Source organism: Cryptococcus neoformans, assembly GCF_000091045.1.
Source record: "Cryptococcus neoformans var. neoformans JEC21 chromosome 9 sequence".
Taxonomy (NCBI): Eukaryota; Fungi; Basidiomycota; class Tremellomycetes; order Tremellales; family Cryptococcaceae; genus Cryptococcus; species Cryptococcus deneoformans.
Window position 1 is genome coordinate 135,621 of NC_006694.1, and position 24,380 is coordinate 160,000.

Here is a 24,380-nt window from a genome sequence, read left to right on the forward strand (position 1 = left end):
TGTCTCAGTCGTCTCTTTTGACATTATATGCCTACTAATCTATCTACAGACAACAGTACCATCCTTCCTACCCTCAGCAATGCCGTTGAACCCTCAGGATCTTCATCACTCCTTGTCTCTGAAACCACGAAACTCGTTTCTACATCTCTTCTCCACCCCTTTTCGCTTCTTAGCGTTTCCAATTCCACTTGTTCGGATGAATAAGGTTTTTCACCATTTCTCTCCTGTCGCAAAAGGGTTTGCAAAAGAACAAGCTTCAGGTGTGCCATTTTCATCCCCACCTTTTCGTCTTGCCCTTCCTTCTCCGTTCCCTTCTCCACCTTTACCTGTACAGTCTTCCCCCTCTTCGTCCTCCCATTTCTACCCTTCGGCGCGGGCGCCTGCAGTGGAGGATTAAGCGCCAAAACCTCTCTACATAAATATTCTACCGTCGGCTTCCCCAGACCATTGTACCCCGGCTCAAAGTCGGGTTCTGGTAGACGCCGTCGCCTTCGCTCCCGGCGTTCTTCCCCCTTTCGACGGGACGTGCCGGCAAAATGTTCGAGCAAGAGGGTGATGATGTGCGTTATGGGGGCTAAGGGTACAGGTGGGAGGATGGTGGTGGTGGGGGTATCGACGGCGGCGTGAGACATGTTGATGTCGGTGCCATGAGAAAAGGAGAAGGAAGGGGAGGAAGAAGGGAAAGGGGAAGGGATGAGGAGCATAAAGAAAGATTGAAGGGAAGACAGCGGGAGGGGTGCAAGGGTATGGATGAGGGATGAAGTGAGGGATGGGGGGTTGAACGGCGGATGGACAGAGGGCGCTGAGCGGGATGGGGAAGGCGGGTAGGACATGGAAGTCGGTGGAGTGGGAGCTCTTGTGCTCGTACCAGTGCCAATGCCGGGGGAAGAAGGGAAGGATGAGGTGGATGGTCCGATCTCTGGGCCGGGGCTGGAGGAGGGCGGGCGCGAAGGAAGGTTGGAAGAGGGTGGAGGAGGGAAAGGGGCGATGGCTGTGTCGAGTAACTGCGGATGAGTTAGCGGGCAGGGTCTTTGAGACTGGGAAAAAAGGACATACGAGACGGAATAGTCTGACAGCAGTAGATCGTCTTCTGGCAAGCATCTCTTTTCCTTCTTCCCTTCTCAATGTTTTGGCGATCTTCACTTCCTCCTTCGCTACTCTAGTCTCTTCATCTTCTTCGATGTCAATCATATCCTCATCTTCTTCCTCTTCCTCTCCTTCATTCTCATTCTCATCCTCATCCTCATCCTCATCTTCATCATCGTCAGGGAATGGTTCCGCGAAAGCCGCTTTTAAGATACCCATGACCATCCCCGCATCACTCCACTGCAATTGTCCGGTCCTATCATATGGTCTCGCCAACTGCCTCAAGAAAAGCGGGGACCATTCCAATTGAGGATTATCGTACGGTCCTCTCCTCACCATCTCGTCCTTTTCCCACACTGCAACAAGCCATTCCAGGAGAAGCCAGCCTTGCGGCGTCGGAGGTTTTTCCCGTTCGTTGTCATGCTCAAGTTCTTGCTCGAGATCAAGGTCGATATCAAGTTCCGCGTCAATCACATTCTCGGGCGGACGGTCCTCATCATGATCATCATGCTTGCTTGGGGACTGGGACCGCCTAGCTTCTTTATGTTCTTCCTTCACCTTGATATTCCCCATCCCGTCCTTGGCCTTTCTCGCCCTCCTAACCCGGCCTGCCACCCGGTTTTCTTTGGCCGGATCGGTCCACAAAAGCGGCCATACTCCTTGGTCCTTACATCGTTTCATATACTTGTACACATTTCTGTGCAGAAAGCTTCTTCCCTTTTCCCATGTAAGCCATGACGGGGCATCATCTTGTGGGTGTTCGGATGTATCTTGGTGATTCAACGATTTCCTCCCACGCCCACCACTGCTACCGCCATCGCTGGTAATAGAGGGAAGAGGAGGAGCGCGATAATAAGATGCAGAAGGATGGGAAGGGATGCTACCTGCAAATAATCTAGGGTTGTGGAGTTTGAGGAGACGGTAGAGGACAGTGAAGGGTTCATAGGAGGAGAGACCGTGGTCGTAGGGATTTATGGCGAGATACAAGAGAAATTGGAGATGCTCACTACAATTTTGATTCGTTAGTGAACCTCGATGGTCGTGGTTGTGTCAAAACTCTACGTACTTTTGGGGAACATAATATTCCGTTGTAAGGTTATCGATCGTTGCGAGAGCGATAGGAGCTGTCATGTTCAGCGTATGCTCGCTCAAGTTGTACTCACCGAACCCCTCTTCCAGCGATCCATTAACGAGTTCTCTCCATCCGTGAGGGTAGAATATCCTTGACGGGTCTTTTCTCCTGTCCATGGTCCGTATAGTGTAGTTCTCCGAGTCACGTCTTTGTTGTCAACATTGATTAATTATTATGTCGCGTCGCGCGTTTGTGCCACGGAGGATTGGCCGCTATTTGCTCCCGTTATTTGATCCCGTTCTCCCCCCGAGCCTCCACGCACCGTGTCACTCGAGAACAAGCAACGACCACGACTGTACATATGTCTCTTGCTTTACAACCATAATCTATACACCATGTCAGACGACCCCATGGCAGACTTCCTCGCGCGGGAAAAGGCAGCCCTCGGCGACGATGCCGACTTCTTTGCCAACCCCACTCCCTCCGCTGCCTCAGGCATAGACGCATTCCCGGACCTCAGTGTGTCACCCCGTACCGTCCTTCGCGCTTACACTGACACTCTATAGCATCCCCGGCCGTTGAACCCGAGTCTACACCTGTCAAGCCGCCTACGCCCCAGTATCAAGGTATTGATGCGTTTCCCGACATTGATACTCCCGCTGTAGACGGTACACAAATCAAGGTGACTGGTCCGGCTGGTACTGGGGAAGATGAGGATGTCATGAAGTTTGAGAGTGCTTTCCCTGATCTGTCTGGGGAGACTGGTTCCCAACCAGCTTCTAAACCCATATTTAATGCCCTCTCTCCTCAGCCGTATGGCGCATCGCCATACCCACCCACTGCTACCACTGCCGTTTCCCGATCCCCCCACCCCTCCATCCTCCCCGCTCCTACTTTCAACAACATCCTTCCTACCGCCGATGAAGACACTGAGCCTATCAAGGCCTGGAAAGCTCGTCAAGCCGAAGAGATTCAAAAGCGTGACGAAGCGGATAAGAAGAGGAGGGACGAAATGAGTGATAGGGCTGAAAAGGCGATTGACCAGTTCTATGAGGAATACAACAAGATGAAGGAGAAAAATATCCGAGAGAACAAGTAGGTCGCCTCTTTCTTTCTTGACGCGATGGATAACTAATAAAAGCTGTAAACCTTTAGGGAGAGCGAAGCCGAGTTCCTCGAAAAGCTTCAAGAGGGTGTCGCCAAGGGAACAGCATGGGAACGTATCTCTGACCTCATCTCGCTCGAAAACTCTCGTACGTACCTTATCCATTTTATTCAACCACAATATCACCCCATATCTCGAGTACTCAAACTGACAATGTCACCGGACCCGCCTCTCCTTCTACTCGCAATCGTAATCTCGAAATACAGAATCTAAAACCATTCGCCCCTCCGTCCCTGGCGGCTCTGACCTTGCGCGCATGAAGGAGATCCTCCTCGCCCTCAGGAGGGAAGGTGACAAGGCGCCCGGCGCTGCCGGTTTTTAGATGCCATACCACTTTCAGGGGAAGAAGTTGTAATGAACAATTGAATGGATGACCTTTTGATATGGTGTGCTCTTTCCTTTCATCAAGCTGATATTAGTGAGGCTAGACAAGTGCATGTGGAGGCAGTACGCAGATCTCACCGCTGGTTATGAACGACGAGCTGGGAAAAGAAACAAGAGGTATAAGCAACAGGAGCTGTATCAGTAAAAAAAAAAAAACATATATAACTGGCGCATAACTACGAATGCCAACAAATGATCGGTCGATTATATCAGTTGGTTTAGATAGTGGAGCTAATAATAAATAACGTTATTACTCCAAGGTCGGCGGTTCGATCCCGTCATCGATCATTTCTTTTTACTTCTGTCAACTATGAGAACTTGCAATAAATAGTAGGAAGTCAGAAAAGTTAGGAGGGAACGGAGACAGGGGTCAATTGACGGGGAACGGAGCTTTCGATTAGACGTACGACGTTAGACTTTTACTAATAAACATAGGCAGCAATGCGATGTTTCAAATATGTGCCTGGGCGGAGTATTTTTTATCAAGTGGGCATTCTGTTATCATTTATCGATTAGCCGGTCTGAGTTCTAATTTTTCCTGGAGACTGAAGATGAGTAACCTCGTAAATTTCAGAACCCAATCGTTCATTATCCGCCCCATGAGCCACATGAACGGATCGCAGTCTACAATAGAGACTTGAATGAGACAGAAATGACTTTTGTTATGATGATATTTGAGGTTTGCGAATTGCGAGTTCTGGCCCGAATGAAGGCAGGTGAATTTTGGGTTTGCGACAAAAACCAAGACACACCTCCACTTTCAAGTCATCCGGCGGGCCAACGTATTAACTCTCACTTGAACTCTCACAAATCCATCTCTCCCATAATCCATGCCCAACGATGGACGGTCTCAGACAACGGGATCGCCCGATCCTCGCACAGCCCATCCCCCATCCACCCCGCCAAAATCCTAATCCTCCTGCTCCTGCTCCCCAACGTACAATACGCAACGTACACCGATTCGTACAACGCTACATCAACCCCCTTCGACCACTCATTTTCGCCTTCGTTCTCGCTGTCTTCTCCCTCATCCTGGCAGTATCCATATTCTTTTCTCCGTTAGCTTTCGTTCATCGCCACCTCTCCCTACAGGACCCGACGAATATCCAAGATGTTCAGAATGGGTGGGTGGTTAAGTATCGCCTAGGCGAGGAGGAGAGTGAGCGGCATTTGAGAGATGGAGAAGTCATAGGACACGCCGATTTCGGGGATGGAAGAAAGAGGGTATGTAAAGAAGAATTCGTACAACCCGAAAGTCAGGCGTTGGGGTGGGTGAATGTCATGCTTGGTAACGGAGGGTGAGCTTTTTGGTATCTTCATCTGTTAGCTTTTTATTCTGACGTTTTTCAGGCCGGAGCCAAACTTGAGCGGAGGTGAGGATATGCATATCAATCTTTCCTGTATCACCTCTCGGCTAACTATTATACTATCTTCATGGCTTGATGCGATAGGTATGATCCCGGCTGTCGCACCTCCATTCGGTATGACTCGCTGGTCACCCCAAACCCGCAAAAACTGTAAGCTCCTCCATCTCAATTATACTCTGTATATCTCTGTCTTCTAATGCCAATTATATAAGACGTTTCAATGTGCCCATACAACCAGACGGATACAAAGCTTCACGGCTTCATCGCTACCCACCAACCCGCCATTTGGATGGGTACGTCCCATTTCCCATTTCCTATTTACCTTTTCCCCTCCCTTTCCAGATACTGTACACCTGCCTAACAGCTTGCTTGCAATGCAAAACGAAATAGGCGAATCCGGCCCCGTAGAAATCTCTCCCGGTCTAGGTACTGCCATCGTCACCGATTTCGACAAGCGTGGTCTACCGTTCAAGGGGGAAGATGAATACGCCAGTGCCAACTATTATCGGAATTTGCTGGATGCGGGTGATAACGGTGAAATTGAAGTTGAGATGAGTGCCAGTACGTTCCCCTGTTTTCCATTTCGCTTCAGTGATTTGTCCAATAACCTAACCTTCACATTTGCCTTTTTGAATTTAGCTTCAAGAGTAGGCCACCTCCGCTTCACATTCAACCCCTCACTTTCTCCTCCCTCCTATTCCAACCCTTCGGGACCAACGGCGATACCATACATAACCCTCCAATCAAGCCGAGCCACATATCTCGTACACGGTGATAAACCAGAAGCCAGGGTACCCTATTTCCCGAAAGGATTTGTTGAGATTGATGTTGAAAAGCAGGAGGTAAGGGGTTGGAACGATGAGCGGCAGGAGTGAGTTCATTCATCTCCAACTCTTGGCTTGCACCTCCCCTTTCTTCTGGCCTGAAGCACATATATCTCTACTAGTATTATACACGGTTCACGCTAATATGGCCAAAAGCCACATCCTATTGGGTGCCGCCCTCCCCGCATCAAACTTCAAGGCCTACTATGTAGCCCGATTCTCCAAACCTTTCAAAACATTTGGCATTTCCCATCACGGCCATATAGAGAGGGGTGTCGGAGAAACAAGAGGGGAAGGAGAGGTGTTGGCCGGGTGGGTAAGTTTTGAAGAAGAGGCGGTGACAGTGGATGTAAAGGTGGGAGTTAGTTTTATCAGTGTTGAACAAGCTGGCCGGTGAGTTTCTCTTGTCCTTTCTTAATAGCCTCTTCTATCCTTTGCGCCTCCTTCTGTTCGTCTCACAACCCGCTCACCCGCGACAGCAACATCGACCTCGAAATCCCACGCACTCAGTCCCTCTCTACAACTTCTTACCAAACCCGCTCCTCGTGGGCCGAGAAACTAGATCGTCTGTCCGTATCGGGCGCGACACCCCAGAATTTGACCGTGTTGTATACGTCGGTGGCGCATACGCTCGTTTACCCTTATGAGATTCATGAGTTTGTGCCTGTTGACCAAGATGCGGAGGGAGAGTGTGAAGGGGAGGGAAGGGGAAAAGGCGAATGGCAATACTTTTCCGGATACCTCAACCACCCCACCCGTGGTTTATCCTACTCTGGCTTCTCCCTCTGGGACACTTTTCGTGCCCAAACCGCTTGGCTCCTCCTCCTCGCGCCTTCGATTGTACCTTCAATGCTAGCCAGCATGCTACAAGATTTTAGAGAAGGGGGCAGGTTACCCATGTGGAAGAATTTGGTGGAGACGAATATTATGGTGGGGACGCATGCGGATGCCGTGCTCGCTCAGGCGATGGAGGTGGGTGTCAACGATTTTGGAGGGTTTGGGAAGAACGAGGTGTGGGAGGCGGTTAGGGAGGATGCGTTTACGCCACCTGAGAGGGATACTGAGCTTAGGTATGCACTTCCCCCTTTCCCCCCCTTCCTCCGTTCTTTTTTTTTCCAAAGCACTGGGACATTAAGAAGAAGCAGTCAGGAATCTGATCCATTATTTGCTATAGGTACTTTGACAGAGAAGAAGGTACACCCCAAGAAGCACGAGCGGGATTGACTGAATACATGGCGTTAGGGTATGTCGCGGCGGATCTACATTCTGAAGCGGGTAGTCGGACTTTAGATTACGCCTGTACGTACCCGCCTTTCTTTTTCCTTCCGCTTCGTACTCACCCCCAGTGTCTGTGTGTCCCCTTGAACAAATATCTACGATAAAAGATGACGACCACGCCGCCGCCATCATCGCCTCCCACCTCTCCCTCCCCTCCTCAACCATCGACCTCCTTCGCAACAGGTCATTATCATACAAGAACATGTGGAACGCCGAGACAAATTTTATGGAGAGTAGGAATAGTGATGGATCTTGGGCTGGGGAGGATGCAGGTTGGACAGAGGGTGACCATTGGGCTTATAGCCTTGATGTCATGGTAATTTTTTTTCTTTATTTTTCCTTGGCTTTTCTGTGGGCTTTTGGCTAAGAAAGGTGGGAATAGCATGATGTGCCAGGGCTAATTGAGTTGATGGGTGGGAACCAATCCTTTATCGACTTTATGAACCGTCATTTCGATGAAGGGCACAACCTACACACCAACGAACCCTCTCATCACATTGTACGTCTTCCTTGGATCCCTATCTTTCTTTAAATCACTCTAAACATTTTATGTCCCTTAGCCATATCTCTACATATTCGCCGGTGCTCCATACAAAACTCAAGAATGGGTCCGCTCCCTCGGTCAATCCGAGTATAACCACACCGCAACTGGACTATCGGGCAACGAAGACTGTGGCCAAATGTCCGCATGGTACATCTTTTCTGCGCTAGGCGTTTATCCTGTTGATCCGGCAAGTGCGAAGTATGTGCTCGGAGCGCCATTCTTCGATAAGATTACTTTGCGATTACCAAAGGCACCTTGGTATGACGGGGATGATACTGGGACGGAAATGGTGTGGGAGGTGGTAGCGAAGGGGGCGAGCCAAGGGAAAGTTTATGTAAAGTCTTTGAAAATTGATGGGCAAGAGATGGAAGGGGTGGAGGTAGGACATGACGTTTTGGTAAGAGGAGGTAAATGGGTATGGGAAATGGAGGAAACGCCTCAGGTTTGGGGAATGTGAGAAAGAAAAAAAGATGTTACATAATTGGCTAGTTTCATAGTAGAACGAGACAACAAACAAGAATCAAGAAGTATAAAACATACGCATTATTTGTAAAAGTTTGTGATAAATGATAAGTTCGTGTGGTACCGTATGGTAAACTGACGGTAGTCCAGTCAAATATAGAATTGCGTGGGCAAAATGCTGCTTTTTAAACAGCAATCTCATCAGAGGCTGACAAAGCTTAATAATGCGTTTCATAGACTCACCAGCTTCCGTCCTCATATCCTCCTGGTACATTTATATCATCGCAAGCTGTTCTGGCGACAGTTCTGGTATGATTTCACCCAACTTATTCAATGTCACCTTTCTGTCTTCGCGAAGTTTCTCTACCCTCTTCGCCGCCTGATCTTCCGGTATCCCTTTCTTTATCAAAGTCTCCACCAGATCCAACACTCTCTTCCTCCTACGATAGAATTTTCGCTCTGAATCGTCCTTGAACCGCTTGCCCTTTTTACGTTTCTTTTCCGACCCTTCATACACTGATCGGACAGGAGGCTGTCCTTCCAAACCTACTGTGTATTCCCTCCAAAGATCAGGGACCGTCTTGACTTCACGCGACATGGTAAAGCAGGAATTTGAGGATCCAGGAGAAGGATGAGTTTGTGATGTTGAAGCTTGAGATTTCGTCTGAGCATGACCGACTAGAGGTTCTGAAGGGGGTGGAGCGTGTGCTGCTGGTTGTGATGGTTGGTGTGCAGGCTGCTGATGGGGATGTGTATGGTTAGAAGAAAGAGTTGACGTAGATGCAGAGCCTTGTGCAAAATTGAACAAGCTCGAGTGAAGCGTATTAGGCAACGAAGAAGTTGGATCCGAGCCGGGAGGAGCTCCAACATTTGGCGCTGACATATACCCGTTCACGGCAGGAGGCATCCCCCATCCCTGTGGCGTTGCGTGGACGTTATTTGTGTTCGAGTTGGGAGCACCATTTGGAGGTTGAGATTGGGGATGGGCGAGTTGCGATTGTTGCTGTTGTTGCGATAAAGGTTGAGCCTGCGCCTGTATATTCCCATCCGTATAGTTCATCGAGAAGATAATCCCCTGCATCGCTTGCCTCACAGCGCTTTGCACCATCATTCCCATACTCTCATTTACCGCCTGTCTGACAGCCTGCTGGACCATCCCCGTTATACCTTCGTTTACAGCCTGCCGCACCTGCTCTGCGACTCCGGCGTTTGCAAGGCGGACGGTCCGTTCGAGATCTGTAAGCGCCTGAAGATGATTTTGAGCTTGGGTCTGCTTGAGGGATTCGATCTGGTCATAGATGCGAGAGAAGGCAATGGAGAGGTTATGATTGAGGGAGTTGGACGGGGACGGTGGCACTGTCTGGAGATTGTTCATGGGAATTGCGTGCTCGTCCATGGGCATGGCCAGTGGGTGGGTCATGGCGGCTGCTTCTTTGCCCTGGCGTTGCGGAGAAAGAAGAGGACGAAAGAGACGTTCGGCTGAGATTCCGAAGATTCACTGACTTCTCCCGCGTCCGGACAAATCTCCGCCGCGGAGTAACATTTGTGGCATAGGTCCAGTCGTGGCTTGATTCCCACCGTATATGTATCTGCACAAAATGTTCGTTTACAACGTACTGACCTGGAGCGGACAAGGATCAACTTGCTATGATTCCTCCTCGATTCGTACCACTGTCAAGTCGCTACGTAACGCGGCTGAAGACATATATAAGACATAAGAGTTAGGACAATTAACATGAAGGCCAAATGGGATATCATTAGTAAAGAGTAGAGCAGAAACGGGAATAATCAAACCAACTTCTTCAATCTTGATCTTAATAGCAAATTACATTTCACATGTATAATTATATATCTTCTAGCTCTCCCAACTGAATAAAATAAACAAATATATTGTCCGTGTTAAGCAATTACATCTTCTATGCTTCCTTCATCCACGCAAGCGGCACATGGTCCTTCTCCATCGCATTTCTGATCTTTCTATATTCCTTTTCTTCAAACTTGATTTCTTCACATGCCTTCATAAAGTGCGCAGGGAGCAGCAAACTGTCCTGAGGGAGGTTGTGAAGGTAATTGAGGATGATATCGTGATTTGGTGGCAGGCGGAGGAGACGATCTCGAGAAAGAGAAAGAACGGCTAGTGATGCGACGAGGAGGAAGCGGGTACCTGTGCGCGTGGTTAGTTTGGACAGATATAACAGAAGTGAAATTGAGACTTGCCTTCACATACCACCGCGTCAATTACACGGAGGGCAGTAGGCCAAGGTAAGCATCTGATGAACAATTGTCCAAACCACTTCCCAAGGAACTCAACCGCTATAAATCAACTTAGCCTTTTTGTGTCAGTAATAGAAAGATCAATTACTCACGTTGCAACCCAATCTCCTTGAACAATTTTGCCAACTTTGGCTCCGCCGAGCTCAACAGCTTTTCAAATACCCCAGCCTCAATCTTCAAGCCAACTTTTTCTTTCCCATAAAAGTCCTTCAACACACTGTTCACCAGCCCGCTCAAAAGCCAGAACGAGTCCTCAGCAACACAGTGGATGAGGAGCGCCCCCGCAATCAATGCCATCTCGGGACGATATCCGTCGGGCGCGAAATGCGAGTATGCGCGGAGGATGTAGCGGAGGTCTTGCTGTCCCGGACAATTGGATTCGGCGAATATAGAGTGGTCCGGATAGGCTCTGTGCAAACGAATTTAGTTTACCCATTCCATAGTATACTGGGGGGATTGACTCACGCCAAGACATCCTGCTCAATTCGTTCATCCTCTGGCCTCTTATCATGCTCCAACAACTCATGATACAATCCCGGCACCCTCGCTAATAGCGCTTTCGCCATGAACCACGCCCAAACCTTACCTCTCAAAGAATTGGGGATACCAGCTTCCAATACAAGTTTCCGAACCTTTTTAGGTGGGCCGTTTGCAGGAAGAGGGGAGGATGTTATTGACAGCTATACCAAAAATCAGTTCTGTTAGGGACATAAGAGTACAGATACTCACCCATTTGCTTTCGATAGCACGATGATTGCCCGGCGCGCTTCTCGACTGGAAAATCTCTGGAGTCGGACTCTTCTCCTTCAAGAATCCCCATTCATCCGTATCATACAAGGCTCTCGACGAATAAGCCGAACTCGAGCTCACACTACACATCGTCGGCCTTCTCTTCAAATCTTCCACCGCCCCCTTTGGCGCATTCCTTTGCCCTTGAAACTCGGAGCTGCTAATCCTGTAGATAGTATCAAGATTAGGCGAGCCAGTCGGTGAAAATGATGATTTTTGAGGATGAATGAGTTGGAAATCCATCCCATCCGCTTTGACCGTCTCTTCTGCAAAGTCCTTATGGCTGACCGGACTTGGGAGCGTTCTTGAGCTCATTTTCTTTGTGGGTCTGGAAGATTTGGAAGATTTAGAGGAGATAGGGAAAGTGGCTGATTGGGAGGAAGCGGGCGGTTGAATAGGGGAGACGACAGAATGCTTGGTACTGTTTCCCCTGGAAAGGACTGACATACCGGGAGAATGAGGGGATTGGGGAGAGAGCGACGTGGTAGATGGTCCGAAAGATGATTTGAACAGCTTTCGGTGGTTAGATTGCTGCAGGTTAGGCGATGGACTCGATGATCCTTGGCTGTTGGAGGTATTGATGGACAGCGCCGACGGTGTAGACGACTTGCGCCCGACGCCTAGCGTTTTCGCGACAGAAGATGAGAAACTCCTCGATCTGGGTCGCATTGAAGGTATAGGTATCTCATCCTGAACGGTATCATGCCCCGAGAGAGAAGAACTTATTGTTGTAGGGGATGTCGTACGTGCTGTAGGCTCTGTGAAGCTCCTACCAGGTGCAGGGGGATGGATGTGCGCGGGCATAGCAGGAGTTTCAAGATTCACGGGCGAAGCCAGCGGAGAAATCACCCTTTTTTCCTGATTGGGAAGGGGAAAACCAAGACCGACCCCTGGAGCCCCTGTTGATTGGACGCCGTGGGGCATAGGGACTGCGGTGGGGATTCCATCCTTGTTGATCAAGAATGTGATTGGCACTGGACCATGGGCAGAACTCAAATCGCCATTCATCCTACCCACCAGCGTTAATCCCTTCGACTTGCGACCCTCCTGCTGACGTTCACGAGATGCTTCTACAGCACTACGTGTCGCGGTGATGCTATGCGGTGATGAAGGAGAACCGGGCATCCAAGGAGAGTTTAGAGAAGGTGAGGGGAAGGGAGATTGGGACAGAGAGGGGCTGGGGGAAAAATTGGGGTGACGAGGAGGGATAAAAGCAGGAGTAGGGATTGGCTTGGTGTCGCGGTGGACAGACGAATGAGGATCATCGTTTTCAGAAACAGGAGTGACCACGGAGCAAGAATTGGTGGAACTACATTTACTGGATGTTTTCACCATCTCAATGGGTTCCGCAGTCACCGGTGCTTGGGCTGCCTCCCCAGAGGATGTTCCTTCTGAAGCCTGAGACTCTACCACCGGGTTTTTGGGTGTGTCTTCAAAGACGTTGAGTGCAGATGGAGTGATAGGCGAGGGGTAATCGGGGCCTCTTGGTGTCATTTCGTCAACCTTGAGCTCCTTTGCTTTTTGGACCTCTTCCGGGGCGATTACAGCTTGCGCGCTCCTCAAAGCATCTACTACTTTTTCCTTTATATTCTCGTCATCCACCTCGCCCTCACTGCTCCATCCTGCGGTCCGGTGCAGAGGCGATCCACCTCCCCTGGCCGAGCTGGGCGATCGCTCACCAATTTTCATCAAAGGACCGTACATACTCTCACGAGCATAGTCACCATAGATATCCCATGATCGGTCAGAGTCATACTCGCTCTCTTCTCGGTCAGGGGGCAGCGAAGGCGAGAGCAGGTCAGGCGAAGGCTGGCGAGTGGGGATATCCATCATGGACCCTCCAATACCTCCTACATCTTCGTTGCTCGTGCCCGAGTCTTTCCTTTCCCTATCTTCCTTGCCCCCATCTCCCGCCTTACCATTGACAGACGAAGACGGGGATTGCCGATAACGCGACTTGGGAGGTCGAGGGGGAGGGAAGAAACTGTCTGATCTTGGAGAGCTCGACCCGGGCGATGACAAAGATAGCGCAGGAGATATCTGAGGATACTCTGACTCGAGCTCAAAAGGATCAGAATTACGCTTGAATTCGATCAACGGCGTGTCGAGCGCATCATTCTGTTCAGGCTTGATTCCCTGGGGAGGGGAAGTCGGCGGTGGAGGTGATGGTGCCGTGAGGACCGTGATTGGGAGAGACTCTCCTTGTGGCTTGTCGAGGACGGGGCTGACATTCGCACTGCCACTAGCCAGGGTGACGAATCGTAGGTTTTCCCTTCGAACCCATCCGACGACGCCCTCGCACGACGCGATCAATACATCGCCTAGGTCACGAAGGATGATAAGGTGGTCATTCTGGATGTACATCAGCTGGTCAGGCTCTTCGGCCACACAGTCTGTGAGACTGAACATGTTTGTGAGCTTCTGCGACAATGTGCGCGCGATGTGTTAGAGGGACGTACGCGATGGCTGAGCCGAGGCCGCCCCTGTTCGCGAGCTGTGTGAGGGCGTTGAGCTCTCTGAGGTCGAGGTACGGCATGGCAGCGTGCGAGTATAGGATATGAAGATGGCTACAGGATATGTATGGGGATATGAGCGTCGAGAATGGGGCAGGGAATAAGATTTGGCGTAAGACCAGCAGGTAAATTAAATTAATACAGCGACAATTTAGAAATGCACAAACAAGACATCCGCGCGCAGGAAACAGGGACGTGATCGAGTTACGTAAATTGGGTATTTACTTTTGACTTGGAAACAATAGCCGGTTTTACCGCCCGCCAACCAAATTCGCCAAGTTTTTCGGGCCGGGGCTTGGCCTCATTTATTATGTACAATGAATGCAGTAATGCATGAAAGAGTTTCATTCTCGTAATTGCAGAGTATAGTGTAATGGAAGGAAGAGGTTGAAAGAGTGTTCATAGCGTTGAGGAAGATGATTTCCCACAAAGGTACCTATAGTTTGGCGATACGACTTGTTCCTGTTTACAAATTGGTACATGCGCGATGGTGATCAAGCTACAAATTACAAAGCCCGATTGTCTATGAGAAGAAGTGTCAGTCCTCCTCCTGCGCCTATAATGCAGTCCTCTTCCCACTTATCCAAGACGGTTGCAACTCCGACACTACACTCAATAACAAGAGGCCAAATAAGTTGCTGTCGCTGCCTCGCGCATCGTTCACTATCCGGCTAGCTGCAACTACGTCGAGAAGAGTATAACCGTTCCCAGTAGGAGCATTCTCATCGTTCTTGGTAACATGTGAAATTATACATTTGCGGGAATTCCTGGATACAGTCTTACACTGATGTGTAGCTTTAGATTGAGGTACGGCTTTGGGTTGGGGACTTGTTTTAGATTGGGATTTGCCTTTTAATTGAGAAGCTTTGGGTCGGGGCGTGGATTTGATCGGTGATTCGGCTTTCGGTGGTTGAGCTTTGCCATTCAGTTGAGCTTTGGCTTTATGTCGAGGTTTGACCTTGGGTTGAGGCTCAGGCTTAGTAGGGGATCCAAATGTTGCCTCGTTCTCACGTTCCGTCGCGCACCCAGTCATAGGCCTAAACGCCGACTCGGATGCAGGTGGTCCAGGTTTGGTCAGGCTTTTATTAGGGGCAGGAGAACCAGAGAGAGACTTTGGAGTAGGGTAAAGAGACAACGGGGAAGTGAACGGATCGTTGTTAGGCGCCTTGGGTGACTGGGAAATGAAAGTGTCCACAATGGGCGAAGATGTTATAGGTGAAGGAGCATTAGACATCGCAGTGTCGGCATCACTACAAAAACAGAGACAAGTCCAAGTTAGCTGTGTTTTTTCTTCAAAGTGGTTCCATTGACACACCTTTTGGAGCGTGTGTTGACCATTTTGAAGTGTCAGTATATGGCAGCGAGTTACGACAGTGGAGATGGGAAAGTACAGGCAAAAGCGATGAAGGCGGTTGGTGGGAAGATGAAGACTTGTATGAAGGAGCTTTACTCACCGAGTATCGCGCTTTATATGCCCTGCACATTTCTATAACCGCCCGAATGGCTGAGAACAGCGGTTATATGGAGAGCGATTAACATTTATGTACAAGACGAAGATGGTTCCAAAAAAGTCGATATCCGCCTGCTGGACTTTGGTGCATCCGCTGTGGGAACTCACACCAAAGGAGGGTGTGAGGTCATTTGTGGTCTTGGTTGTGAATTTTGCTCGATCTACTGGAGCATCGGACGTTCATATGTTTGTTGTCATCACTTACATGATTGGCTTGCATATGGTCTGCAGACGCCATTGGTAGAGTAATTCGCCATTTGTTATGTATTGAGAGATACGATGGACATAAATTGAAAGGGAATTATGAACAAGATCAACGCTTCCGTATAAGCTCTGCCTGTGGTCTGCGACGGACTTTGATGGTACTCCGCCTGCGCGCAAATTGAACCACCTTGCTGCCGTCCAATCATACACCGCTGCCTCTCTCTTCGGAAAGGCATCTCCCGTTTCTTCTGCTAGCTTTTATCTCTTCAAGATCTTTGACAGAACCTGTGTACGGTAATACCTAAGTAGTTAAGTCTATAAGCTCCTCCTTCATATAACTTGATAATGGCATCCATCAGTCGGTAAAGTTTCCCCTCTCGCGCACGATGGCCTAAATAGTGGCGGGTGACATGAGGAATGAAGCTGGCGCTGATAGCTCACTTCACAAGGAGCACTGTTCCAATATCTGATCGTCCATGTTCGTGGTATCAAAAGCTAGAGAATCATGATTCTCGCATGGCGAATTTTTTGTGTGTCTACATAGTCTCTTGGTCTAGTTAAAATATCTACACCGTCAACAATTTCACACTTCTGAATGCGAGGCCCAAAAACTCGGTTGGTATGCAGGTATATAACGGATGATACATTGCCTTAATCTCGGCCTAACCTGATCCTTCCCATCTGCCGTCTAATCTCTTTCCTTGTTTGCACACACACACCATCACCACCCCGCCTATTGTCCCAACATCCTCAATCGATCAGGATGTATTCCCGCCCCAGCACCTTGAGGAACCTCTTGCGTGGGTGTGAACGTCCCTTGTTGTCCCTGCTGTGGCATCCCCATCGGTGATCCTTGTGCTTGTGCCTGAGCAGGAGCAGGAGGCATCCCCATCCCCATCGGTGGTCTAAACGGCGGCATACCGGGGTTCGGTGACGCGGTGTTAGGTGGGAAAGGGGGCGTGCTCCCCATACCGATACCGGGTGCGGCACCGGCAGAAGCGTTGGGAGGGAGGAAAGGCGGCATGGTAGGGGGAGGAGCACCGGGTGCTGAGGATGGGGGGAAAGGAGGACGGAAGGGGGGTGTACCGGCTGTAGGGGGGAAAGTGGGGAATGCTCCGGGAGGAGGGGGGCCGGGGTAGCCTAAAATGTTGTCATGGTTAGCCTTGGCTATGGACGAATTTTAAAGAGGGAGGATTATTGAAACGTACCAGGCTGAGTAGCCAGGGGATTCATGAACCCCGCACCCAACCGCATACTCGGCGCCATCATCATCTGATTTCTACCCCCGCTTTCGTGCTGTTGGATAATTTGGTCAATCAGACTCTGCGCTTGGTTCCCTCCCAGGCCGGCAAAGTAGTCTCGAACATTGGCGACATGATTACGACCCGAATTGTGTGCTTTGCGGGCGTTCATAGAGTCGTGGGTGAGGTAGCTACGAGGATTGTCAGCTTGTGTCCGGGATAAGGAAAAGGAGAACGCACATATCGCAGTAGTCGCAGTAGTATTTCCCCATCTTGAGCGATGCTTTTTTGGCAGGTGGATGTGGTTATAACAATATTGACGATATCAAGACGCTGGTGGTATGGACAATGGTAGTGATCAAGAATGACAGCGCGCCTACAAAACTGGTCAGGCGTGGAAATTGAAGGTCATGCCTAAATCTTTTAATTTGAGGGCGCCTAGCTAAACCTCCACCTGATGTTGTTGTTCCTTGCAGCTCAACGTCGCAGACAGCGAAGCCCATCGATGGATCATTTCCAAGACTGTCTCCCATTTTATTGTCCAGTACTCTACCAGCAAGTCGCTTTTATGGTGAAAGCCTTGCCAAAACCCTGCCAGGACTGGGACTGGGTCGGTACAGAGGTCCGAACGCCAGGTCAGATCACGCTCGAACATCGACGGCGTGCAGCTGGGCTTGTTACAAGCGTCGTTTGTCCTCGCGACCTCACACACCTTGGAAGAGAGACTACCAAGGATGATAGTGAGGTAAAAGGGAATGGAAAAGGAACTGGGGAGAAGAAGGGCACAGGATGTAGAGCAAAAAATTGCAAATCGAATTACATGTGTTACAATAACCTTGGAACGGAAAAGGTAAACTAAGGTTACTGATCGGCTGGGAGCTAACAGTGCAGCTTTTGGAACCTGATGCGAAAGCAGAATTCGTTATTTCAAACCTAGGAGATGTTCCACAAGAGCGTAATGGGCCCGCTGGTTTAAGAAACCTCGGGGCGACGTGCTATGTAAACCTTTTCTTTCCTCTCCGTGTACTTGCCCCATTCTAATAAGCTTCTCAGGCAAACGCCTTCTTGCAATTGTGGTTCCACAACGTGCCTTTTCGTAATGCAGTCTATGCTTGCGTGACTACAGAGGTCGGCCTTTTGCGTAAATGATCAGGAAGATCGTTGACAATGTTATGATATGAAAATAGACCACACCACTCTACCAATTAGCTCTCATCTTCGCTAAGCTGGAATATGGCGAAAAGAATGTAGTGGATCCCATGGGTCTGATAGACGCTCTGCGACTCAATATGGGTGATCAACAAGATGCAGCCGAGTACATTCTTACTCCCAGTCTCGCACGGGTCGTAGGCTGACAACACGATAGGTTCTCAAAACTGTTCATGTCATTGATCGCATCAGAATTCTCAAAACATTCCGACCCTAAACTCAAAACGTTGGTTAAAGATCAGTTTGAAGGGACAATGCAGTATATTACCCAGTGTGAATGTGGGTACGAAAGTATCTCTGAGAGTAAGCCCTTTTTACTCCCCAAACGCTAGACGTTCCTCCTGATTTTGGGAAGCCACTTTCCTCGAGATTGAACTCTCGCTGAAAGACAATACAACCCTTCAATCCCGCCTGGACGAATTCACATGCCCTGAAATCCTTGATGGGGACAACAAATACTCTTGCCCCTCCTGCCTCTCTAAACGCCGTGCAACCCGTCGTCAGCTGCCCGTCACCCTCCCTCCCGTTATCCACTTCTCTCTTCTCAGGTTTGTCTTCGATCTCAAAAGCATGTCGAGAAAGAAGAGTAAAGCGTCGATAAAGTATCCGAAAGAGGCGGTGCTTGGGAATTCGGTATATGAATTAAAAGGAATTATATCTCATCAAGGGACAAGCGTGAGTTTGGTCTGTAGGAGATGGTATTTTGAAACTGATTACGGCTCCTAGGCGTATCATGGTCATTTCGTTTGCGAGACATATGATGAAAGCAATGATACCTGGTATATCTGTAACGACGAGTTGGTGCAGCCTAAACCTGTCCGGCCGCACAAGAAAATCAAGCTTGAGAAACCTGGCGATGACAAGGGCAAGTTAGAATCATCCAAAGATGCCTACATGCTCGTCTACAAACGGCGAGATGGCCATGTGTCTCCCCAATTTCCACCAGCGATTGTCATGGAGAAGGTTAAGGAGGAGAATAGAGGGTTGAGGGAAGAATTAAATAAAGTGGGGGTGAGGAAGGAAGTTTTGGAAGATGAGTGGGAGCATCTAAAGGGGGCGAAGGTGGATGTTATCAGGGATCTTCCTGGGGCATGTTTTCTTCCTTCTCTTTACTACCCACTGATACGACTATGGCTAACTTTTTTTTTTCGATAGACAGACTACATTGTTCCTCGCGACGCCCTCGCCAAATGGATCCAGTCTCCCTCCTTTCAAGATCTCTACAAGCCATTCGACTACTCATCCATCCTCTGTGCTCATTCGCAAGTGGATCCCCTCAAATCTTCTGATATACGTACAATATCCGCGCTAGCTCATGATAAACTTTTGTTATATACTTCTCTTCCCGAGATCGACGTCTGCCTAATATGTGTTGCGGAAGGTTTTGTCGCAAGGTCGAGTATAACGGAGCAGCAGTCGGCGCTTGAGGCATTCGACGAACTCAATGCCAAGGCCGAGTTGGAAGAAGGGGGTGAAGAAGAACGGTGGTGTCTTCCCAAAACGTGGCTCATCCACTGGCGAACAGGCAAACTTCCTCCTCAAACCTTGCCCACACACTCTTCCTACACCCTCTTATGCCCCCACAACGCCCCCTTACCTTCATCTTCCGCCCCGCCCGTCACCTTCATAACCTCCTCTGCCCTTTCCCTCCTCCACTCCATCTTTGGCTCCTTCCCTTCGTTCCAACCCGGAACACCCCCCTGCCCCGAGTGTTCCTTCGAGGCAGACCAAAATGCAGAATCGTTGGCACAATGGAAAACGGATGTGAAGCTTGATAAATCTATCAAACGGCACCTTGACCCGCGGCCGCCTGCTTTTGGATTAGATTATTATGTACTTCCAAAAGAGTTTATTGAGAAATGGGAGGTGTATATGAAGACTCCAGCGGGGGAGAAGCCAGAGTTGGATATGGGTCTGGGACGAGGGAGATGTGAGCATGGATTGTTGGACTGGGATCCGCAGATGGAGAAACAGAGGGTGATTAGTGAGATCGGATGGGAGATGCTTTGTCAGAAGTAAGTCATTGGCGGGAAGAGTGACCATTCCCTACTTTTATGTTTCCGTCAAAGAAAGAAAAAAGGCTAATAATTGATTGAAGGTACGGTGAGAAAGAGCCAATTAAAGTACAATTTGGTGCCAACCCCCCGGAAGGAAAGAAAGTGAACATTGCTTCTTTCACTCCTGCTGTCTGCGAGCCATGCAGGATTATCAGGTAAGTTCAACTGCACGGCCTTGGATATTGCATGGCAGGACAGCTGACCTTGGATGGGTTAAAGATTATCATCATACGACGAACTCGAGATACCAATCGTCTTCGCTCCTGGGCCGCCCACATCTTACAGCACCCCCGCCTCTACAGGCAATACCAGCGGGTCAAAGTCAGGATCAGGATCAAGCCGTAACACATCAAGGACCCTACGGTCCCGGCTTAAAACGCTATACATCCAGGCCACGAGACAAAGTACAATCAAGGATCTCAAAGTATCCATTCTTTCTCAAACAGGAATCACCCCGCTTCTCCAGAAGATTTATTACAAACGTCGAACCCAACCCCAAGAGCAAGAGGAATGTTCGGGGAAAGGGAATGAAGAAGAAAAAGAGCTAGATAATGATTTGACGATTGGCAAGCTGGGATATTTGAAAGGGGAGGAGTTGATATTGGTTGAAGTGAAAGAAGAAGGGAATCTGGATGATGATGATGACACTGTAGATGGAGGTAATGGAGGCAAGGGAAAAAATGGAAAGAATGAAGGATTCGGAGGGACGGCATTGTTGGCGAGGATTGCATGTCCGGATTGTACTTATGAAAATGATGGGGCAGCGGAATGCTGTGAGATGTGCATGAGAGTGAGTATTTTCCCCCAGGCTTGTGTTGCCACAGGACGCTTTGCTAATGGATTTGCTGAATTTTTTCTAGCCATTTAAATATGATTGAACGTTGATCCGTTATGGGCATGGCTCAGGAGTTCACGAGAAGTTGTTATGCTTTACGAACCATCCTCTCCATTACATACAGGTATAGATTGCAAACCATGCTAAGATTGTATAAACAGGATATGTATGACAGTATTCGGACTTGCTCTCTTTATACCCCCGGAAGCGATTACGCGCAGGAAGAGAATCGGCGAGTAACCATCCTGGATCTGGCGAGTAACTCCATCGAATGTTCGGCCCTGCAAGCATGGGTGGGGACTACTGGTGGGATGACGGAAGAGGATGGCGAGTCAGGATGGGAGGAATGGATTGTGGCTTTCAAGGATGCTGCGATGTCGTTAGAATGGACGATGAAAGAATTTCGTTCACTTTACCGTCTGCAATTCAACAACTTGGTCTACTTTCAATCACAAGCTACCCAACATCGCCGCCATTTGATGGGTACCGACCTCTATCCCAGCGACAAGAATATGGCCGATTTCTATCGCACTGTTTGTCCTAAGAATCTGTTCCTTTGATGACAAAGCGGAGTTTAACAATGGAAGTTTGAATGAGGTTCGTACTCAACTACTACAGTTAGAAGTTAGCAAGTACTTGGAGGCGAAAAAGGAGCAGCCTGCACCCACTCGTGCCAAGGCTCACAATCCGGTGACCCCACAGACCCAACCCACACCTGGCTCACCCTGTCAGCTATTATTTATTATAAACCTCAAAATCTTTTACCTTACTATCTCTCTCCAGCTGGTAAACACATTCGCGAAATCTTCACCAATAAGAACCGGTGCAACGACTGCAGCCAAGTTGGTCACAACTACAAAACCTGTCCAAAGCGACTCTACTCGCCCGGTATCATCCGTCCGATAAAAATCGTCCAAATCCTCGTTACTCACCTTCAACGCCATCACCCCTTTACATCCACTTCTCTTTCTGCATCTTCTTTTTAGCGATCGTCTTCTCGTCCAGCTCCTTCTTCACATATTTCATCTTAGGGTTACTCTGCTCTCTCATAAGCAGCTTTGGCCAATGTCCATCTTTCTTCCTCGGACGTGCCAGATCTATAAATCTAATGTCTTTTAGATGCATCCGAAACCACTTTTCTATGACTTGGAGTCCACCTTTGCTGACAGCATAGTAAATCAAAACGAGTAAAAATGCCATTGTTCTTTCCATTGAATAAAAAGCAATCTCTCAGAATAGTTCAAATGTTACAGATGAAGATTTCTTATCCGAATATCTGATATAAGCTGATAAGCTGATCGTGTCTAAATTGATACACCACCCTAAAAAACAGCCTAGATATACCCACCCTTCCTTCCAATATCTACACTTTGACTCTCCAGCGCATTCAGATACTTCTCCAGCTCCCATTCCTCCACCTCGTCCGTACCAGAGGTGGCTCTCGTTGAACCCGTCTCGCCCGTCACGATCGAATCGCACCCCTTGGAGACTGATGACCCTAAGCTGCAACCGCTCATCATTGAAGGGGACGGGGAATGTTTGAGGTTGAGAGTGGACGGTACGATAGGGTCTTCAAATTTGGTGCTCGACTGATTCACCGAGGTTGACATCATGTAGGTATGATTGCCTCCACCACAAAAGGGAGGTGGAGTAGAGTTATCCGTTTGCCTTCCTCTCCCTTTGACTTCATCATACTGCGTACGCAAGACGCTCTGCAGCCTCACCCCATCACTTGGTCCGAACGTACCCGTATGGACATCATAATAACTCGTCACAGTACCCAAACTCATCTTTCCCAGAGGTGGACGGCTCTGGCTCTGATTCTGCATTTGAAGTTGCACCGCTGGACCTGCATCTCCTCGTGGGGCTTTCGAAAGTTTGCTCATCATGTTCAGTTTACTCATCTTGTTCATCTTGGATTTTACACCGATAATGCCATCCAAAGGTGGACGAGGTGGGACTGGTAAACCTAGCGCGTTGGTATCTTTGCTACTCAACGGCGTCCCCGTCCCCATAATATTCCCAGGTGCCAAAGATGCCTTGGCAGTCCGCAATTTCCTGGGTGCTCCGATTCCGTGCCCCAGAGTACGAGGTAAGCCGGAAGAGGGTACGAGACCGTTCAACAATCGATTCTTGCCATAACCATCTACAGTTTGATCCTTGTCTTTGCCGTTGGCGCCTCTGCGCGCTTTGACTGTGAGAATAGGAATCGTCTTCTCCCGGGCAACAATTTCCTTCTGAACGTTGGGAAGGGGAATTGGGCTGTGGTCGGTAAAGCCGGCAGGGAGGATAGAGAGAGAGGTAGGGATGGAGATGAAAGTAGATGCAGACGCGCTGGTCACACGAGACGAAAGCGAAACAGGCGGGGATGGTAAGGAAAACGATTCTATAGACTTGATTGAGCCTTGTGAGTTTGAAGAATCAGGTTCGGGACTGAGGCAGGATTGAGAAGACGGGATTGAAACTGAAGAAACAAACGGATGAGATTCAGGTATTCGTACAGTCGTACCAGGCACAGGAGCCGGCGGAGGCGTGAAAACTTCCATTACATCCATCGTTTCATCAGCCATGACGATATCTTCTCCATTCTCTTCCCCAAACCACATGTCCTCTCCAGTCCTAGCGTTACCAGCCGAGAGTTCTGGAGTAGCTTCGCATCCTTCATGATCCAGGGCAAACGACTCGCGCTTGGGCGTCTCTGGCGCACGACGTGGCATGTCTCGCAAAAACGCACTAGGGCTCGTCCCAGGTTGTAGCTTTGGCTGCCCAATCGAGCTTTTCGGGGTACGTAGTCTCTTTCCAGGGGTAGTACGTGGTGAGCTTGTGGACACTTCACGATGAGTGCGGGGCAGAGGTAGAGGAAGAGGATGATCATCGGTGGAAAAGTGGTTGAGTGTCATAGACGCATTGTTGGTGGAAAGGATTGAGCGGACGGAACGAAGAGTAGTTGATGAACCTTTTTTGGTAAGGGCAGAACGGAGGGTGGAAAGAGAAGATTTGCGGGGGATAGTACGGTCCTCTGCAGCAGTGACAGGGACTGTGGGTGGGGAAGAAGGAAGATCAGGAAGTAACTGCGAAGGCGGTCTGCATTTATCGTAAGCTACCGCTACAGACAAGTAAAAGGAAAAAAAAAAAACTCACAATGAAGGTTTGTTCTTCCTCGGTGTCAGACCCAACCTTCTGACCAACCCATTTATCATCCTCCTACTCCTTCCAGGAGTAGCTGGTACAGCCATAATGGGCATAGCAGGCACCGCCGGTACATCTTCCCCATCGAGCTCCATTCTATCAACTGTCGCTTCACCTTTTCTCCCGTTCCTCGATCTACTCGATTTGGTGGGTTTGATGGACCGAATAGTATTCTTGCTTCGAGTTGTATCATTAAATTTACGAGGTTTGAAAAAACCGTCATCTCCATCCCCATATCCATACCCATCCTGCTGCTGTCCCGGTGCTGGCGTACCCAATCTCGATATAGACTTACTTCCCTCGGAATCTGAAGACCACGCAGACCATCTTGACTGATTCATTGGCGGCGGATCCACTCTGCGTGGGGTAGCACCCAT

General features: G+C 49.2%; 9 protein-coding genes and 1 non-coding gene across 11 annotated transcripts in view; 4 read left to right on the forward strand and 6 right to left on the reverse strand.

Annotated features, from left to right (window-relative positions):
* Positions 1–4: 4 nt before the first annotated feature.
* On the reverse strand, positions 5–2,357 carry CNI00570 (expressed protein). The gene is made up of 4 exons (XM_572777.2): positions 2,250–2,357; positions 2,153–2,210; positions 1,057–2,092; positions 5–1,004 (listed from the first exon to the last, which is right to left on the reverse strand). Exons 1-4 carry the CDS (start codon positions 2,332–2,334, stop codon positions 24–26), a joined length of 2,160 nt encoding a protein of 719 aa, XP_572777.1. The 5' UTR covers positions 2,335–2,357; the 3' UTR covers positions 5–23.
* Positions 2,358–2,534: 177 nt separating this feature from the next.
* On the forward strand, positions 2,535–3,850 carry CNI00580 (clathrin light chain, putative). Its single transcript, XM_572797.2, has 4 exons — positions 2,535–2,677; positions 2,725–3,253; positions 3,314–3,411; positions 3,530–3,850. Exons 1-4 carry the CDS (start codon positions 2,554–2,556, stop codon positions 3,643–3,645), a joined length of 867 nt encoding a protein of 288 aa, XP_572797.1. The 5' UTR covers positions 2,535–2,553; the 3' UTR covers positions 3,646–3,850.
* Positions 3,851–3,905: 55 nt separating this feature from the next.
* On the forward strand, positions 3,906–3,995 carry CNI00590. Its single transcript has one exon. It is a non-coding gene; the product is annotated as a tRNA-Ile (tRNA).
* Positions 3,996–4,491: 496 nt separating this feature from the next.
* Positions 4,492–8,927, forward strand: CNI00600 (alpha-1,2-mannosidase, putative). The gene is made up of 13 exons (XM_024657773.1): positions 4,492–5,005; positions 5,058–5,080; positions 5,159–5,224; positions 5,287–5,367; positions 5,465–5,635; positions 5,714–5,945; positions 6,055–6,291; positions 6,378–6,968; positions 7,073–7,197; positions 7,284–7,492; positions 7,559–7,675; positions 7,737–8,275; positions 8,333–8,927. The coding sequence occupies exons 1-12, from the start codon at positions 4,548–4,550 to the stop codon at positions 8,175–8,177; spliced, it is 2,751 nt and encodes a 916-aa protein (XP_024513517.1). The 5' UTR covers positions 4,492–4,547; the 3' UTR covers positions 8,178–8,275; positions 8,333–8,927.
* On the reverse strand, positions 7,879–9,618 carry CNI00610 (expressed protein). Of its 2 annotated transcripts, none has more exons than XM_572775.1 (2): positions 8,426–9,618; positions 7,879–8,360 (listed from the first exon to the last, which is right to left on the reverse strand). In XM_572775.1, exon 1 carries the CDS (start codon positions 9,600–9,602, stop codon positions 8,457–8,459), a length of 1,146 nt encoding a protein of 381 aa, XP_572775.1. In that variant the 5' UTR covers positions 9,603–9,618; the 3' UTR covers positions 7,879–8,360; positions 8,426–8,456. The 2 variants fall into 2 exon arrangements, with proteins under 2 accessions (XP_572775.1, XP_024514397.1); XM_024658724.1 differs by having other exon boundaries at positions 7,879–8,363.
* Positions 9,619–10,015: 397 nt separating this feature from the next.
* CNI00620 (Rab GTPase activator, putative) lies at positions 10,016–13,874 on the reverse strand. Its single transcript, XM_572811.2, has 6 exons — positions 13,705–13,874; positions 11,186–13,646; positions 10,922–11,136; positions 10,549–10,865; positions 10,400–10,495; positions 10,016–10,346 (listed from the first exon to the last, which is right to left on the reverse strand). The coding sequence occupies exons 1-6, from the start codon at positions 13,779–13,781 to the stop codon at positions 10,099–10,101; spliced, it is 3,414 nt and encodes a 1,137-aa protein (XP_572811.1). The 5' UTR covers positions 13,782–13,874; the 3' UTR covers positions 10,016–10,098.
* A 270-nt stretch (positions 13,875–14,144) lies between these two features.
* CNI00625 (hypothetical protein) lies at positions 14,145–15,539 on the reverse strand. Its single transcript, XM_024658725.1, has 2 exons — positions 15,074–15,539; positions 14,145–15,008 (listed from the first exon to the last, which is right to left on the reverse strand). Exons 1-2 carry the CDS (start codon positions 15,094–15,096, stop codon positions 14,315–14,317), a joined length of 717 nt encoding a protein of 238 aa, XP_024514398.1. The 5' UTR covers positions 15,097–15,539; the 3' UTR covers positions 14,145–14,314.
* Positions 15,540–15,992: 453 nt separating this feature from the next.
* CNI00630 (U1 small nuclear ribonucleoprotein, putative) lies at positions 15,993–17,002 on the reverse strand. Its single transcript, XM_572762.1, has 3 exons — positions 16,954–17,002; positions 16,681–16,904; positions 15,993–16,612 (listed from the first exon to the last, which is right to left on the reverse strand). The coding sequence occupies exons 1-3, from the start codon at positions 16,983–16,985 to the stop codon at positions 16,206–16,208; spliced, it is 663 nt and encodes a 220-aa protein (XP_572762.1). The 5' UTR covers positions 16,986–17,002; the 3' UTR covers positions 15,993–16,205.
* Positions 17,003–17,244: 242 nt separating this feature from the next.
* On the forward strand, positions 17,245–22,023 carry CNI00640 (conserved hypothetical protein). Its single transcript, XM_024657774.1, has 11 exons — positions 17,245–17,563; positions 17,605–17,712; positions 17,767–17,841; positions 17,901–18,028; positions 18,080–18,225; positions 18,278–18,597; positions 18,649–19,011; positions 19,078–19,937; positions 20,021–20,134; positions 20,199–20,769; positions 20,840–22,023. Exons 1-11 carry the CDS (start codon positions 17,282–17,284, stop codon positions 20,855–20,857), a joined length of 2,985 nt encoding a protein of 994 aa, XP_024513555.1. The 5' UTR covers positions 17,245–17,281; the 3' UTR covers positions 20,858–22,023.
* CNI00650 (hypothetical protein) overlaps positions 21,963–24,380 on the reverse strand; it is a 2,875-nt gene continuing 457 nt past the window's right edge. Inside the window, exons 2-3 of the mRNA XM_024657775.1 lie at positions 23,956–24,380; positions 21,963–23,898 (exon numbers count right to left, since the gene is read on the reverse strand). The exon at positions 23,956–24,380 is cut by the window's right edge and continues 219 nt beyond it. Coding sequence (XP_024513507.1) covers positions 22,149–23,898; positions 23,956–24,380 — 2,175 coding nt within the window. The 3' untranslated portion in view covers positions 21,963–22,148. The remainder of the gene's footprint in view (positions 23,899–23,955) is intronic.

What these genes read in the sequence shown, in the direction of transcription:
- CNI00570 (XM_572777.2), bottom strand. Translation starts at nt 2,334, where the DNA reads ATGGACAGGAGAAAAGACCCGTCAAGGATATTCTACCCTCACGGATGG. An exon ending in GAATATTATGTTCCCCAAAA is followed by an intron (nt 2,093 to 2,152) that starts GTACGTAGAGTT and finishes TCAAAATTGTAG; the next exon opens with TGAGCATCTCCAATTTCTCT. An exon ending in CTGTCAGACTATTCCGTCTC is followed by an intron (nt 1,005 to 1,056) that starts GTATGTCCTTTT and finishes ACTCATCCGCAG; the next exon opens with TTACTCGACACAGCCATCGC.
- CNI00580 (XM_572797.2), top strand. Translation starts at nt 2,554, where the DNA reads ATGTCAGACGACCCCATGGCAGACTTCCTCGCGCGGGAAAAGGCAGCC. An exon ending in AAAAATATCCGAGAGAACAA is followed by an intron (nt 3,254 to 3,313) that starts GTAGGTCGCCTC and finishes GTAAACCTTTAG; the next exon opens with GGAGAGCGAAGCCGAGTTCC. An exon ending in CATCTCGCTCGAAAACTCTC is followed by an intron (nt 3,412 to 3,529) that starts GTACGTACCTTA and finishes CTCGAAATACAG; the next exon opens with AATCTAAAACCATTCGCCCC.
- CNI00600 (XM_024657773.1), top strand. Translation starts at nt 4,548, where the DNA reads ATGGACGGTCTCAGACAACGGGATCGCCCGATCCTCGCACAGCCCATC. An exon ending in TGAAGTTGAGATGAGTGCCA is followed by an intron (nt 5,636 to 5,713) that starts GTACGTTCCCCT and finishes TTTTGAATTTAG; the next exon opens with CTTCAAGAGTAGGCCACCTC. An exon ending in GAGAGGGATACTGAGCTTAG is followed by an intron (nt 6,969 to 7,072) that starts GTATGCACTTCC and finishes TATTTGCTATAG; the next exon opens with GTACTTTGACAGAGAAGAAG.
- CNI00610 (XM_572775.1), bottom strand. Translation starts at nt 9,602, where the DNA reads ATGACCCACCCACTGGCCATGCCCATGGACGAGCACGCAATTCCCATG.
- CNI00620 (XM_572811.2), bottom strand. Translation starts at nt 13,781, where the DNA reads ATGCCGTACCTCGACCTCAGAGAGCTCAACGCCCTCACACAGCTCGCG. An exon ending in CAAGGAGATTGGGTTGCAAC is followed by an intron (nt 10,496 to 10,548) that starts GTGAGTAATTGA and finishes GTTGATTTATAG; the next exon opens with CGGTTGAGTTCCTTGGGAAG. An exon ending in TGACGCGGTGGTATGTGAAG is followed by an intron (nt 10,347 to 10,399) that starts GCAAGTCTCAAT and finishes CCACGCGCACAG; the next exon opens with GTACCCGCTTCCTCCTCGTC.
- CNI00625 (XM_024658725.1), bottom strand. Translation starts at nt 15,096, where the DNA reads ATGGTCAACACACGCTCCAAAAG. An exon ending in GTCAACACACGCTCCAAAAG is followed by an intron (nt 15,009 to 15,073) that starts GTGTGTCAATGG and finishes CTGTTTTTGTAG; the next exon opens with TGATGCCGACACTGCGATGT.
- CNI00630 (XM_572762.1), bottom strand. Translation starts at nt 16,985, where the DNA reads ATGGGGAAATACTACTGCGACTACTGCGATAT. An exon ending in TACTGCGACTACTGCGATAT is followed by an intron (nt 16,905 to 16,953) that starts GTGCGTTCTCCT and finishes CAATCCTCGTAG; the next exon opens with CTACCTCACCCACGACTCTA. An exon ending in TCCCCTGGCTACTCAGCCTG is followed by an intron (nt 16,613 to 16,680) that starts GTACGTTTCAAT and finishes ACAACATTTTAG; the next exon opens with GCTACCCCGGCCCCCCTCCT.
- CNI00640 (XM_024657774.1), top strand. Translation starts at nt 17,282, where the DNA reads ATGGTGAAAGCCTTGCCAAAACCCTGCCAGGACTGGGACTGGGTCGGT. An exon ending in TATCTCATCAAGGGACAAGC is followed by an intron (nt 18,598 to 18,648) that starts GTGAGTTTGGTC and finishes TACGGCTCCTAG; the next exon opens with GCGTATCATGGTCATTTCGT. An exon ending in TGGGAGATGCTTTGTCAGAA is followed by an intron (nt 19,938 to 20,020) that starts GTAAGTCATTGG and finishes AATTGATTGAAG; the next exon opens with GTACGGTGAGAAAGAGCCAA.